Genomic DNA, 16,572 nt, shown 5'->3' with positions numbered 1-16,572 from the left:
ATACATTAAATATTGAATCAAATACATTAGCAGTCCTTTAATGTTTTTTAAACAGTGGGTCTGAATAGATTATGTTTACACAGTAGTTGCCAATACCACTGTGTGTGTGTGTGTGTGTGTGTGTGTGTGTGTGTGTGTGTGTGTGTGTGTGTGTGTGTGTGTGTGTGTGTGTGTGTGTGTGTGTGTGTGTGTGTGTGTGTGTGTGTGTGTGTGTGTGTGTGTGTGTGTGTGTGTGGTTGAACCCAGAGTGTTACTGAGTGATATCCTGTTAGAGTTAGAGCCTCCAGGCTGAGGTTTGAACTGCCGGCTGTGGGCGGGACCCAGGAAAGGACAGAGGGGAGAGAGAGGAAGCAGGGAACAAGATAGAGGGGAGAGAGAACGTTAAAAAAAAGACCGGCACACGCGGTCACAAACAATCCTCATGTGTTACTCCATGTCTTTTCCCTCTCCCTCCACCCACCTTCCCTCTTTCCATTTTTATGTCCTGTCCTTCATCTCATGTAGGAGGTGGTGGTGTGTGGCCACTCTCTGGAGGTGAACGTGACCAGCAGTCTGGATTTCTACCTTAGCGTCGCCCAGGTGCAGCTCCTGCAGCAGCTCCTCAGAGAAAACATGGTGGGGATGGACGCTCCTGAGAGGAGCTCTGAGGTGCGTATACTGTCATCAGCAACAATCACTTTGTGAAGCACAACAGTTTGACTCGCATCCACATACAAATCACTGCATGACTCAAAAAACACAGTTTTCCTGATCCACTCGCCCCTAACTGTCGCCCCTCGCTATTCTGGGTGAATCCAGCACATTTAAATATTTACTCACTCAGAGCGAAGCTGGTTCTCTAATGTGACCTTTACGACGCCACGCTCAGCTGCTGCTTTCAAGGTCCTCTGTATTGTTTACAGGACAGGGAGCTTCCAGGCGCCGTATGCCCCGTCTGACCGCTTCATAAGGCTTTTCTAATGGAACACAATATAAAAATATTTACCATCTGCGGTGAGGATGGGAGCCGCAGAGTAGGGTAGGGGACAGAGGAGGGGGGGGAGGGGATGAAGCCAGTGATTTTTATTGTTATGTCTTCTTTGGATTCATTATGGAAGGAAGTGTGTTACTGACGTGAAGAAACTGCTTCAGATGACTCAGAACGCTAAAAGGCTTCTGTGAAGTGATGTAGTTGGATTCTTAGAGGATAACACTGACTTTGTTCAGGTACGGTGATTGTTCGTTGTTTGTGTTTCCTCTACAGATGTTCCTGACAATCCTCTAGGAACTAATACAGACAATACAAGCAGAGTACTCTGTCCAAAACAACATCATTAACCCCCCCCAAAGAAAATGTAAAATCAATAAAGCAGGCAAGTCTGAAATAATGAGTTTTTAAAAGTGATTAAAAAAAGATAATGTGTTAGCTTCCCTGATCCCCTCCTTCAGCTCATTCCACAAATATAGCTTAACTTACTGCAATCTTCAAATTACAGGAGGCACAAACAATCACTTTTATATGTTTTGTAAATGAAGATGAGAATAATGATGTAAAAATCATCCTATTACAATATCAGTGAAAGTAATCGCAATTTGATATATTTTTTTAAATCATTCAATCTGCCTGTCAGATTTGTTAGTGCATCCCTATAGAAACTAATGGGAGAAGACGTAGTGTGAGGTTTTCTCCCTGCTTTACGCATTCATATATTTAGTTATTTATACAGTCGGTCCTGAGGAGGTGCCTGCTGGGCATCTGGTTCTGATTTGGGTGATCTCGGAGCCCTCACCCCTGACTCGTAATGATTCATGGCTCGATTCTGTTGAGGGGCAGCTAACGGCTGCAGAGGGTTCATGCAGGTTCAAGGCAGGATGAAAGTTCAGCGAGCAGCTATTCAGGGAGGTCCATTGGCAAACGACTTAGAAATCATTCAGCTTTACTGCGTAAAGAAAGGTTTAGGTTTTTTGAACCTTTATTTCTCAAGGCAGTGTAAACTGAGCATCTGTTCCAGATTCACATACACACAGTTCCCCTACATTCACAGAAAACCCTCCTCTATGATTTTTAATTTTCGATCCATTTTTGCGGCGCAACTCCAGCCGGAGGATTTGGGGGATTACGGTTATTTGCTCAAAGGCACTGCGGCAGTAGCTGCTTAGTGTCATGTCTTTCAGCCATGTTTCCCAGTTTATCCAGAGACGAGAACAGTCCACTTTTTGTCCCGAAAAATCACATCCAACCGCTGTGTTATTGCTGCCTTCAGCTGGATTAAGTGGAATTGAAATGACCCACAGGTCCAGTGATGTAATATAATGATCATCCATACACTATTGAGAAATGAAGGATATATGCTTGGGAAAATTCCTCTCTGCTTTCATATAATATACTCTTTTTGGTCACAGTTGTTGGGACTCTCACTTTTTTCCAACTTTAATTATGGCGTATTAATTTCAGGTGCATTATCCCATGTTCCTTACTCGATGGGGTTTTAAAGTAGTGCCATTATGTAGCGTAACAGTATCATTAACACTGAGGTCAGTCCGTGTGTGTCTTCACCTCCCTGCAGCTGCAGAGCACAGAGGCTACTCTGAAGCTCTGGCTTTGGCTTTTTTTGGACAATCTCTGTAAAACTATTTGTACCTCCGTCCATCTCAGTGTCGTCAGCTTTTTGGCAACCGCCTCTGTCCGGCTGCTTGGCCCCGGAGCCTGCAGAGAGGGGAGGTCAGTGTGTGACTTAAAGACCTGTCTCTGGTCCGTAAGAAGCTCATTCTGCAAGCTGCAGAGCCCTCTAGTGGTGCGTCCAGCTACTGCAAGGTGACTCCTCCACGCTCAGAGGGGGCTGCTTCACTTCACCAGCAGTCTGCTGTCTACCCCCCACCGTTCACACATTAGACACACCATCGAGTTGTATCAGTAGTATGTGCGCTGACAATGTTTGGAGTACGAGTTTGGAACAGGTGAAGGCTTTTGATGTAGCTAGAAATTAAACAGATGCCTGTCCACCCCCTGCTAACAGCTTACAAATAATAATCATAAAGTTCAGATGTATTTCCATTGCCAGTTTCCACAATATCACAATCTGGATTTTGTGTTTTTTATTTTCCAAACCCAACTTCCGTAATGATATTTATAGTATTTGACAGTTTTGTTTGTACTTCCTTTAAACAACCTGTTCAAAGGATTCAATTAGAAACAGGTCCTGGATCGCAAGCATCTGGTGGGGGGGGGGGGCTGTTTTTGTTGTCGTGCCTGAATTAAGCACAGTCAGCGCTGTCCCCGGCAACAGTTTAAATTAAACACCGCTCACTCTCTCTCATTCCCAAATCCTTTCCTCTCTTTTTTTTATTCTTTCTTCTTCTTTTTTTTATTCTCTCTCTTAGACATTTTGAGAACACGGTTGTTCTCCACGATGCCAGGCGCTGAATTTAAACAGTTCCCATCGCCCCTCACAGCTGTGTTTTATTGTCTGGGTTAATGAATTTGTTTTGCAGGGGCTTTTTTTGGGTTCCCTGGCAGTGGTGAGGCGAGCCAGGCACGTGGGCAATGTGTGTGTGTCTGTGTGTCTGTGTGTGTGTGTGTGTGTGTGTGTGTGTGTGTGTGTGTGTGTGTGTGTGTGTGTGTGTGTGTCTGTGTGTGTGTGTGTGTGTGAGTCTGTCTACGCACATACACACTTTCATCATGACTGCTCCATGCATACAGACGCTAACCCACATTGTGTTTCTCCTCAGAATCGGTGCATTCTGTGTTTTTGTAGCTCTTCGTCCAGAGTTTTAATAACACTTAAATCATGATTGAGATGCAAAAGCAACATGATATCTTAGCAGATGTGATGCTCTGTAATTCAGTTGCATTATTTGGATGTTTATTGCAGCATTCGGCCCATTGCAGTTTGACCACATCTCTTTTTACTGGATGTTAAATATGATGAAGCGACGCTGGCCTGAGATCAGGCAGCTTTCAGCAGCAGGAGGTCCCTCAGTCAGGGAGCCATGAATGAAGACAGCGGCCTTCCGAGACTTATCTCGCCGCTCTGTCCTCGGGCACCGTCACCCATCAACATGAAAAAGTGAACACCCTCACACACGCATGCACACACATGGTCCCCACATTGTCGCCATGGCAACCCGCCTGCAGCCTCTTATTTGTGAGCCAGCGCTGTGGTACTGCTTCATGACTGAGCAGCTTGTTTGTGTGTTTGCGTTTCGGTGCGTCCACTCCGCTGCAAAGTCAGTGACTTTGTGTGGAGAAGTTCTCAGATCTTCATCCTCCCGGCAACAGCCTCTTGTTCCTTCACTTCGCCCACCTCGATGCCATCCGTTCCTTTGAGCAGATTTTATAGAGAAACCTCTCATGGTCGGTGTCACTGTCATACATTTGCCGCAATGACAAGCTCCCAAAGTATTTTAGTGATGTCCCACCAAACTGGTTAAAAGCCAGAATAGAGATTTTTTTTAATTGCTTCCCTCATCCCGTCTTTGTTTGTCCCTCTCTCTCTCACACACACACACACACACACACACACACAAACACACACATGAGCAGAGGCAGCCCGGGTCAGCCATGTGCTTGTACCACAGTGTGAGAGGAAAATACCCTCTGGTGCAGGGGAAGTCCCGCTCGGATTCATCCTCCACTTCATCCTGGGATGATTACACGCATGGGAAACAGGGCTTTAGACTTCCTCCAACACTCGTGCACACATACACACACACACATACACACACACATACACACACACTGATGCCAGTGCAGACACACACACACTAAGGCAGCACCCATGTTCAAGGCTGAGGTATCAGGCCTCACAGGAACCTCTGAATTAGAGTTTTTTAGTAAACACACATGGGGGGGAAACCTCTCAATCAACCATTACCTGCCTTATCTCTACTCTTCCTCACCCCCCTCCTTTTCTCTCTTTGCTTTTCCTTCCTTCTCGAGTTGGCATCATGAGGCGATACGCATATTTATCTCCCACCCACTCTGTCATTCCGCCTTAACCTCCAACTCCTCCTTCATTCCCCCTTTTCATCAGTTTTCCCCTCTTTTCCGTGCTCTTCGTCTCCTCTCATTCATCTCTTTTTTTCCCCTCGTGGGACTGGCACAGCTCCTGGTTGGAAACCTGTCGGTCCTTCCAGAGCTGGTTAGTTTAGTAGCTTCAGCTGGCTGACAGCGGAGAGGTTTCCTCTTCTGGAGGCAGATGGAATGTGACAGTCTGTAGATTATGATATTACTGGACCATTACACGCCTGCGTTAGGGACACACTCTCACCCAAAGCTGGAGTGGTGCAGCCCTGCAGACAGTGTGGGTAGATGGACAGCCAAGGCCGACCTCCGTGAGGAGTGAATCACAGCGGGGGCGAGGGCTCTGGTTGGGGGCTGGTTTGGTTTCTCAGTGTGTTTGGACGGCAGTTTGAAGTTATTTATGGGGCGGTGGCAGTGTTTTACTGAAGCGTGTCTTTTTGTGTGCACATCATCCACACAGCCACTCTCAAATACAGTTACATGCATTGGAACGAAGTAAGGTTGTTTTTATTTATGTTTCATAAATTTAGTAACACTTTATGATATTACATACATTTTGTAAACATTAAGAAATGCTGAATATAATATACATTTAATGTTATGCAATAATAAACTGTTCAGTTAACATTATAATAATTAGTAAACATTATAAGTTATCATTTCATTGTTTGTCAACAGTAAAATAACTATTGATCAAAGTTTAATTAACTATTTATTTACTATTTATAAATAATACAATCATTATAATTAATGATTCAAACACTATCAATAATGTTATTCTAAAGTTTCAATATTTATTTTGAATATATTGTTATTTAGAAGCCGATGAAAAAGTCAGAACTTGCTGATATTGAGTTTGTCTTTGGAATAAAAGGCCGTACTGGGATGTAGACACACAGAAATGGTCAGAAAAGACGCCTCAAATGTCCCTGAACTAACCCTTTAGCTTGCAGGTAAAAAGAACGATGAAACCATGAAACCAATGGAGACCGTCCTGCACCTCGGTCCTCACTCCAGAGTCTTTCACTGTGGGAGAATGAGAGCTCGGTGACCTATTCTCTCCCTGTTGTATAACAGCCCAGCTCTGGTCCACGTAGGATACTAGCTGAACGACGGCTTATCTAAGCTATGGTGTCGTTGACGAGCTTGGCTCAGTGAGGGACCTGTGGGCCAGCATCCTCGTCTGTGTATGTTTAAAGTGAAACCATTTCCAAGGCCGCTCCTCTCCGTGATGAGTGTTTCATATTGTCTCGTAGCCGTTGAGCTCTGAGAACCCAGGTTTCTCCCATCTCGACCTCCGATCTTTCCAGGACAGTGAGGTGTCTGAGGAGCTTTTAATGTGCTCCACCGGGCCAACAGAAACAGTTGAAATTCAGCAAAAATTCTCATAAAGGTGTGGAAAAAGGAACAGCGAGACAGAGAGGATGGTCCAGATAGAACACAAGAGGGGGGGGGACGAGGAGTAAGGGAGAAGTCTGCAGAGATGAGATATGACACAGTGAGAAAAAGAGTGAATCCTGTGTTTGCTTGGATTCCTGGCTCGGTCCGAAAGCGTTTGTCTGTAAATGTGGGAGCTGAACATTCGTCAGAGGTCGGCTCTTAACCAGGCCGCCTGGCTATTAACCCTCTCTGAGGGCCGGATCCCTTTCACCCTGACCTCTTCCCATCCTGCTTAGCGCTGTTTTCCTTCGCCCTGTTGCTGCTGAGAGTAATAATAAATAAGGCTCACTGCACGGCCGTCTCCTTTTTCCATTCAGGCTGTCTTACATCTGTAAAGTCAGCGTCGTTGTCTCAGCTTATCTTAAACACACATATTTTCATAGCCAGCGTTCATCTCGCTGCCCTTCTTTTGTTATGAAAACGTATCTTTTTTTTTCTCTCCCCCCCACTCTAGTTTTTGTCCGTGTCTCACTGACCCTCCTGTGTGAATCAACTGCTAATTGACAGCCAGTCATAACAACTCACCTTGGCTGTTCAGCCCGCCCCCCTCCCGCACCCCAAAACGCCGCCCCTCTGCTCAAAGCATGGCTATTCTTAAATCCCCCCCCCCGGAAACTTAATCTATTTGAGATCAGTAGCAGCTGAATTTGCTCTCCCCTCAATCGGTTTTGCCGAAATTGGCGTGAAAACTCCAGATAAAAATCACGGAGGTTGGAATTCTGTTAGGGCAGAGGGGGAAACAAACGGCGCCTTTGAGGAGAGGCAGTGGGGGCCCCCGCCCTGAACCCAGGGATCGGGTGTCGACTCAGGTGAGGAGGAGTCAGAAGTGCCCCCTCTCTCTCTCTCTCTCTCTCTCTCCCTCCCTCAATGCCTGCGGGGGAAACCGGGTCACTCACCCAGGGGACCAGTAAAAGCAGGGCACACCAGGCCAACTAGTGCAGACACATATGAACACACACCGTGGTAGACTTTGTTCTGTGAAAAAGAGCTGATTTTTTTTGTCTGAGAGGTGAAAAGAGGAAACTGTTGGGGTTTTTTTCTCTACACCTGTACAAGCAAGATTCCACCTAGAATAACAGGTGATGGAGAGTATTGGGTTCTCTCTCTGGGACTTGGATGTTGTAATAGAAATGTGTGTGTGTGTGTGCTGGAGCATGCCAGTGGGTTTGCGTGTGCATACATACATGTTGTACGTTGATGCAAATGTTTGCATTTCACTAATACAAACCTACAGTATCTGCACTCCTGCGGCTGACTGAAGAACCTCTGAGTTCCTGCTGGACTGCTCTCACTAAAATAAATGTTTACCCAAAATTTAAACCCTTAAAAATTCACACATCGTTCCAGGTTTTTTGGAAGATTTTCCATGGTTGCAAGGACTTTTTTTGGGGGTCTATGCTACTAAATTATCCAGGTCACATAGGGGTAAAAAAAAAAAAATTATGAACAACAATGATGAGATACGAGTCAGTATTTATGTAATGTTTTTAAGCAAAAAGTCAAAAGAATTGCCCGTGTCAGCTTCTTAAATGTGAGTTTTGGCTGCATTTTCAGTTTTATTATTGTAATCTGACTTTTGGCTCATGGTTGAGCAAATCAAGCAATTTGAATGCTCTGGAATATTGTGACAGGTTTTTTCATTATAATTGACCAAACGTTTAATCAGTCTTTTAGAAAGTAAACACGATCTTAGTTAATATTTGAACAACCCTAACTGTGAATTTCTTCTAAATGTAATTTATTAATTAATTATTATTATTTTCTTTCCTACTTTATGTCTTTCACCATCTTTGAGACATTTGTTGTATTTGTCTGTTACCATGTTCTTGTCACCTGTTTCATGGACGGCACATGCAATATCTTAAAAAGCATGCATAACCGCCAATTTGATCTTTACTAGTTAATTAATACACAGTATTAAGTATTGTTTAGTTTCAAAAAGTCAATATATTTTTTTTTAAACCTCTTCCTAAACTGTTATCCATATTGGACATGTACAGGAGATGTGTATGGTATGCTACTTGTTTCTCAGGCTAAACATTTCCATACTTCAATCTGTTTCTGAAGTACTTATTTGAAGGAACATTCTTCTCTGAATACCTCCTAGTGCTGTCTCTGAATATTTTTGTACTTGAGGCTTATGTGACGTGACCCTGAAACCCGATAGAGGCACAATAACTCAAATGAAATATATAATCAATGATAGATATGCACCGATAGGAGACCCAACTGTTAAACATCACTCAGATGTTCTGGATAATCAAGTGGTGGGCTTGATTCCGTCCCTCACCTGTTTCCGTTTGTCTGGTTTGGAGCCTCTCCAATGGTTCAGATGTGCATGACAAAGATGAATCACTTGGAACGGTCCACCAGCTCAAATCCATTCTTGATAATGTGTTCATTTGAGATGCAGTATTTTGCCAGTGCTCCAGCCAGAGCAGAGAAAAAAGTGGTGATGACTTAGTTTTGCACTATAATGTACTACAGGTGTTCCCTTTCTTGTCCAACTGTACTTCTGAATCCCACCAGTGCAGCTCCGTGATCAGGTCTCAAACACCTGGAATTCCTCCTCCTTCCGCCATGTCTTCTTGACCCCTTTGTCCAGTCCAGGCAATGCATCCTGGAATCTGCAGATTTTTTTGCAGTCAGCTTTCTTTTTGCACCGATGTGTCCTCCAGCCTTGTCCTCTCTGTCCCCCTATTATGGAGGCCCTCCACGCTAACCCAGATGAGGGGACATCAGAGTGGGGGGTGGGGGGTCTTGCGTCATTCTCCTCTGAGAACCTAACGTGCAGCACATCAGAGCCTTTGTCTCACTCAGCCCTGGGAGCAGATCCAGAGAGAAATTAAAGGAAGATTACTTCAATCCTCCTCTTCTAATTTCTGCTCTGTAAATAGACGGCGAGTCCAGGACCGTTCCTGTCTTCACGCTGCTCTTTTGAATTCGTATGCAACCTTATACTCATATTTTTTGCGCTCATTTCTGAATGTGCGTGTAGGCTGGTGTGTGCTTGCAAATGTGTCCTCTCTCAACTGTGAGTGTGTGTGTGTGTGTGTGTGGGGGGGGGGTCTCACCCCCTACACCTCTCACCCCCTCATGCCTTGCCTCACCTCAGGTCCACGTTGTGAACCTGAGTTCCCCTCCGTCGCTGTCTCCCCCCTTGACCTCGTTTACCAAAGCAGAGAACACAGACCGTGGCCACCAGGCAGGCTCTGCAGAAGAACCCTTTATGATCTAATGAAAGGCATCTCGGCTGCTTTTTTTGAAGTCCCTCAGACGTCTGCTTTTTTCCGCGAACCACCGAGGCCCCGCGCTGAGGACAATGCAGTCTGAAGTCTCTTTTGTTGTTTGTTTGTTGAAAACATAATGCCAAAGCTAATGACGTTAAGTTGAAAAGCTTGGATGAGTGATCTCGAGGGCCAGGCTGAAACCTGATGATCGCTCTGCTGTACCGAGGGTGTGTGTTCACTGCATGCGTGTCTGTGAATCGTAGTGCACTGCCACACTGCACTTTACCCGTGACGTATAAAGAAGGATCGTATTGAATCAGTGCTTTAACAACTAATTAATTAAAGATCCGGATTCAATCTGGGCAGGGCCCTCCTGTGTATGTTCTCCCAGTGTTCGCAAGGTTTTCCTAAAGGTGCTCAGGTTTCCTCCCACCACCGAAACATGTACAGCAATGTATCAGGAAGTGCATCCAGCGTAACGCCTACACTAAGTAGAATATGCGGATCATAAATTCAGATTTCTATAGTGGATCAGTTGAGGCCTGGTTAACCAACTACATGGATGATCCTCTGCGGTTTTAATAGTTGGTATGAAAATATTCTTGCCAGACAGTGGTTCATTTTATGTCCTGTTGAAACCCCCCTATCACTAGATCACTAGCATTGTTGTTATCTACCTTAAGCCCTGAAATGCAACGTAACAAACCTAAACCGAGACAGGAAATGCTTAAGGGAGCACCGCTACGATTTTTACTCAGATTTTATGCATAATGGTGGTGTTTTCCTTATACAGCTTCTTATTCTGATACATAAAACTTTTATTCCTAAAATTTGATTTGAAAAGCTCAATATATCGCCTTGCTTACAGTATGACAATAAAATGAATCGTAACCCCTGTACCAGGATGTGTGTTGTATCGCCAGATTCTGGAAAAAACACAGCCCTACAATTTATAGTAAGTTAAGTTAGACAGTTTATTGTCCACAATGTGGGGAGTTGTCTTTGACCACAATCAAAAATAATTACAAATAACACAATACTAAGAGTCAGTATAAACATTGGAATTGCCTAGAATTTAATCTTATGCAAAGGGGTTTGGATTTCTTGTAGACATTTTTGGCGGCTCGTTGTGGTCTAAAGCGCATTCCTGAGAAAAGCAATTCAAATTGCGGGTACAATGGAGGGGACGGGTGCACTTCTTATGTCCAGAGCTTTCTTTTTGTCGTTTGGTACAGGCCTGCTGCTCGGTTGACTCCGCGGTGTAGACATTTACAGTCGAACTGCGAATACAAAAGACCCTACAAAGCCTACACATTCTCTAACAAGCTTCCCTGCAGCATTTCTCACAGTAGCTAACCCACAGACAGACACTCCACGGCCAACAACTCTCAGACGCCACCGTCACCATCGAGCCCACCTCACTCAGGGACTCCTGGCATGTGTAAAAACCAGAGCCTGGATATTAGATTAGAAAATTACCCCCGCACAAATCTCAAAAACAAATAGGGACGGTGACAGCTAATGAGAGCCAGTTGTTCTCTACTCCGTTCCCATGGAAAGAAAGAAAGAAAGAAAGAAAGAAAGAAAGTCTGATGAAGACTCTGCTGCTGCTATAGAGGCCAGGATCACAGCAATTAAGACGGACCCCAGGGTGCCTCACTTTCACTCTTGTTGCTGCGTGTCTCCTAATCCCACCTTTCCCCACATCTGGCCTTCATCGTACTTTAATCAGTCACCAAATAAAATGTTAGCAGTCTGGTTGCAGTTGTCCGGGGATGTAAGACAAGGAGTTATAATCTAGATGTTTTTGTATTACATGTAGAGGGGCCAGTCATCTCATTTATCAGCCACATTCTTCCTGCCAAGAAGCTCTCCGTTGAGCTTTAGCCCCTGTGATAACTCTATCATAGAACATCAACGTCTCCGCTGTCCCCATTTTGTTTACCATACGGTTGATATCTTGTTTATCGTAGGTGATGGACACATTTGGCGATAAAGTCTGCGCGGTAAGCATCCGTTTCCAGCCAAGAGATTATGTGGGATGAGCAGAGAGAGTCTGTGTATCATTTCTGAACACTGACATCATGATGGTGGAGCCATTTTCCCCCCTTTGTTTGTTTTCACTAACACACTCGTGGTGTTAATCTAGAAATGGTCTTCTGGCATCGTTTGCTCGCTGACTAATAAACCACATCGCGTTGTGCTTATGCAAACAGCCAGTGTTATCGTAGCGATACGTGGCTATTTCAGCGTGTCCTCGCAGTCACCCCTAACCCCAGCATTGGATTCGATAGGCGGATACCAATCAGGGTTTTTACGTTTAGATTGGTGGATCTGTGGAGGGTGACAGAAGCAATATGTCTCCTGTCAGACCTTTTAAATCATTCCCCACTGAATGAGTGGTGGGTTTGGCGAGCACTGGGAAGGCCTTGGTTCTCGAAACCCAACGTGTTGAGCGCAACGCTGCGGCCTGCTGAGTGTCAGAGCTCTGGATCCAGCTCCGCTCTACTAAGCAACGGCAGTCCGCCTTGTTTGTAAGCAAACAAACGTCATTTGTAGGGTTTTTGTAGTTCAATCAATTATAAAACAGAGGCTTTTGGTCTCCACATCTGCCGGAGCCAGGTTTTCTGGGGAGTAGCGAACTGCAGTCCCACCAGATGGACCGCATTAACGCACCCTTTTTGCAATTTTTATCTTTTCATTCTCAAGCCTTTTCTTTTCTTTTTTTTTATCAGTTTGCATCTTTTGTTTCTGAGCTGTGGCTTTTCCAAGCCGTAAAATCAGCTGGAAACATCTCTGTGTTCACGTTTCCTTGTCTGTCCATCTTTCTTTTGCGTAGTTCTTTTTGTTCAGTTAGGTGTTTCTCAGGCGTTCCTCTATCTGGACCAGCCATGTCATACTCAGCCCTCGCCTCTCCTCACTTCTCCTCCAAAAGGTCTCTCCGGATGGATAGGGTTCCAGCTGACCCAGAGCTTTAGGAATGTCAACACGCATGAATTATTACTGTCACACGGATGTTTGCTTCCCCCCCTGTACTGTATGTCACGAAGCATCAAGGGAAGAAAAGAGTGTCTGGCAAAGTTAGCAAAATACTCTTTAATTTCTCCAAAGCACAGATTGAGGGTCTACGGAGATAAGGGAAAGGATGTTGTCTCTCGTGCTGTTAAACCCTGGAGAATCAAACCCACCCACCAGCATTACCGGGTGGAGGGAGCTTGTTAAAAAACGGCCCCACTGTGTTTAGAATACAGTCGACAGTCGCTCCGAAGCAGTCGGCATCCATTTGCGAGCTCCGGGGTCGCGACCTTCCGCTGCCTCTTTGTTGTGGTTCAGTGGAAGTGCATAGCAGGTTGCCTTTGTTATTGGAACAAAGTTGAATGTATTAAATGACTGCCTTTGATGCCCTTTTTTTTCTATTTTCGCTTTGTGGCCGCCGTTACGACGCACAAAGAGCAGTGACTTCATATTATAAATGTCTTCCCCCCTCTGTTTCCCTCAAGTAAATGAGAGAATGAATTGCGGCCTTTATGGCATTTGGTTAAGCATTATTGTTATTATTTTGGCTTAAGATGAGGTATTGCCGCATTGAGGTTTTCCTCAATCAGCACAAAAGCTCAGAGGCCTGCTTTTCGGCTTTATGGCCCTGGTAAACAATAGCGGGTAGCGCAGCAGGGGCCCAACCTGTAAACTCTGATGGAGTCAAGATACAGAAGTTAATTTCCATGCAGGCCTCCTGCAATCTAGTAGCTCAACTGAATGTACCTGTCAGGGAAATTTAGTACTTCCATGGAGAATTCTACTGTTGAGCTACAAGAGAACATGGGGTGGAAACTGTGATAAACATTATTACATTTTTCAACGTGAAATGAATAATAAGCAGCTCAGCTCCTAAGCTGACCTCACCTGACTACTATGATCACTGAAACCGCCCCGCCACTGGTTTCATTTAGGGTGAAACATGCTGCTAATTGGGACTTGTTTTCTCCACACAGTAACTGTCATATCTGCTGGAGTTAATAAACAGGCGCATGTATTGCCATGGTTGAAAAACCTGAGTGTGTGGAGGAGTGGGGGTAACCAGAAATGGAAACACAATACATGTGAAGTCATTTTTGGGGGTGCTGCGGGAGAAAACATGATATAGTTAAGAAATGTGCCTGTAATTTGTTTCTGGCTCTCTGTGACAACCCACGTTCAAGTCACTGATCTGTTTCACTAAACACTTAAGTTCCTTTTACACCGTGCTGGCTTGACCTTCTGCCACAATTAGCACTGTTGTCACTTCCTAATGATGTCACTGCACCAACCTTTCCACTCACCAGCGCTTTGATTATGTCACCAGCAGACGTGTCGCCATTCAGTATCCATGCACTGTTGTCATAATCCTCTCATGTGTTTTTAGTGGAATACTGTCCTTATTTTTATGCAGTTCTTTAATTTATCTTTTAAGCCAACCTTAAAATATTGCGAACATATATTTTCTGTGCTTTTTTTTTGCTCTCCATTTGGGTGCTTTTCATGAAGCTTTTATTTTATAATCCTGACCTCATTGAGGATATGTGGCTGTTAAATGGACCCTCTTGAAAGGAATAATGGTCACCTTTGTTACTTTGACTTAACTCATTACATTCTTTCCTATCAACTGCCACAGACTTCTATACAATATTAAAACATCCACATTTTCATGTTCCCTGATCTCTGAACCATGAATTGTAGCCCACTCTTCATTCATCTGGAGACGATCAGCTGCGTTTGTGGTATTTCACATGTAAAAAGTGATGTCGTCGTATTGCGACCGGCGGGCCAACTCCGTAAACGGGTGGCATGTGGTAGATGTGACATTTGCTTCTGCACATTAACCCTCCATTGGCCGAGCTGCTTCGAGTTACACTGACAGAAACACAGGGTCAGAGGTCGGTACGAATGCACTCCCGTATGATTGGCACTTTGGAGACTGGCGCTTTCACACGTTTGGGATTATCCTCCATTGTTTCCAGAATGTTCTGCCTCGAGACTCTTGAGGGGATGACCTCATGATTGGCTATGTGTGTGTGTGTAGACGCATGATCACGAAGTTCAGAGAGAGATTGCAGTGGGATCTGGAAACAGTGCTTCAGTGCAGCCATTATATAATAATATAATAGAAAGTAATGGTTGGAAAAGGGGGATTTCAGCTGGGACCGGGCCCCACAGCTACAGTACACGTTTGTATTCTGAATTTATTGCCCCCTGTCAATGAAACAATTGGCGAAAGGTTAAAGTGTATAGACTACAGAGCCGTTGGTGTATGTTTGCTGTGTGTACCTGCTCTCTTTTTTAAACTGAGCTCCAGGAAGTAATCCAGTTTTTGTAGTGCAGCTGAGATCAAACCCTGGGAAAGCAACCGTCTTCATGTGTGTTTACGCGGACATGTTTGTGATTGCATCCATTGATTCAAACTAAAGGAACAACTGTGTGCTGTGGTATGCTGTATTCTCATCGTTTCTTTTCCTCTACACCACCCCCAGTTGTGTTCCCCATTATCCGTTATTCCACTTGTAAGCACATCTAAATATAGACCAAGAATTTGCTTAGGGGGCACTCTCTTAGTAGTGGTGGTTAAAGAGAAGACGGAGTATTTGCTGTAATTGTAAATGCATGTGTACGGCCTGAGCTTGGGAAGAGAGACGGAGGAGCGTTAAAAAAAAAAAAAAGAGTATCTGGCATCTCTTCCTGGACCCTTGCTATCTCTCCCCAGCTGCCGTGCAGCTTATTTGTCCCCTCCGACGCGGATGTGCTCCTCTGTGTGGATATTTTTGCCTTTTTTAGCTGAATACCTTTTGCAAATATACCTCCTTACCTCCGCTTAACACGACACACATGGATACAAGTCCTGGGCCCTGTGCCTCCTCTCTCCTCCCCATCGCTTGGAAAATCTTCCATTTCGGCAGAAAAGAAGTGCACACATCCTGTCCTCATTAGGACAGGAGTAAAGAGAGAGAGAGATCTGGCGGGGGCCGATCCTATAGCAGCCCCACACATGAGCCATGGACCAACAGAACAGAACAGGAGGGCGGGCATGCCGCAGCGTTTTATATGGCTCTTGTTCTTAGCCTTTGATGACACTGTTTAGAATAGGAAATATCTAATAAGTCAAGTATTCTGTCTAATGTGCTGCCAGTGGGTTTAGTATTTGCCTGGAGGTCTTGAAACACTATCTTGGCCACAGCAATAATATACATTTAAAATTCTCATGGTGCGGGTGGGAGGGAGCAATGTAGAGAGAGAGAGAAGGGGGGGTGAGAGTCCATGCTGTAATAGCAACCATGTGCAGGTCGGAGGGATAGGAGGGGACATACCTTGGGTCTTTCAGAAAGCTCTCTTTTTCTATTTTCAATTTATCACAGTCGTGTTTCAAAAGTCAGCAGTAGCTAATAGAAACTGACGTTGTAGCAGTTAACATGGATGGGAAACATGGGGGAAAGGCCTCAATAATGGACATGTTAATGGAAATGATGATGATTAATAGGAGTTCTTCAGGATGCACCTGACAAATCTGCAGCAATAAGAGGAGGGTCTCACTGATATGACACAGTTGAATAAACTGAAAGGATCTTACATGTTTGCCCTCTTTGCCTTCACTTTTTCCCCATGTTTACTTTCGTTAAAGGGAGTTCTTTCTTGTGGGAAGTGGGTTTTTTTTCAGCATCTACAAAAATATATCCCATGCCCATTTTTGTAAAGGCTTCTGTTTATTTGATTCTTTTTTTTCAGTTAGTTCTATGTAAACATGTCCAATAATTTATTATACGGTAGGTAGTTTTTATGTTTGTCTCGTTCCCGTCCCTTGGGAGCCAGTGGTGGCTTCTTTATTGTCCCAAAGATGGCATGCTTTGGTAGCAGAGTAAAGATGCCTGTTTT

At 44.5% G+C, this 16,572-nt stretch overlaps 1 protein-coding gene across 1 annotated transcript in view; it reads left to right on the top strand.

The window, feature by feature from the left end:
• The window catches only part of LOC129110086 (intermembrane lipid transfer protein VPS13B-like), a 328,960-nt gene that overhangs the window by 221,424 nt on the left and 90,964 nt on the right, over positions 1 to 16,572 (top strand). Inside the window, 1 exon segment of the mRNA XM_054622236.1 lies at positions 505 to 648. Within this exon segment, the coding sequence (XP_054478211.1) occupies positions 505 to 648 (144 nt within the window).

The sequence above is a fragment of the Anoplopoma fimbria genome, chromosome 20, assembly GCF_027596085.1.
Source record: "Anoplopoma fimbria isolate UVic2021 breed Golden Eagle Sablefish chromosome 20, Afim_UVic_2022, whole genome shotgun sequence".
Classification (NCBI taxonomy): domain Eukaryota; kingdom Metazoa; phylum Chordata; class Actinopteri; order Perciformes; family Anoplopomatidae; genus Anoplopoma; species Anoplopoma fimbria.
The sequence above is the reverse complement of the archived record's forward strand: the minus strand, read 5'-3'. Positions and strand labels throughout refer to the sequence as shown.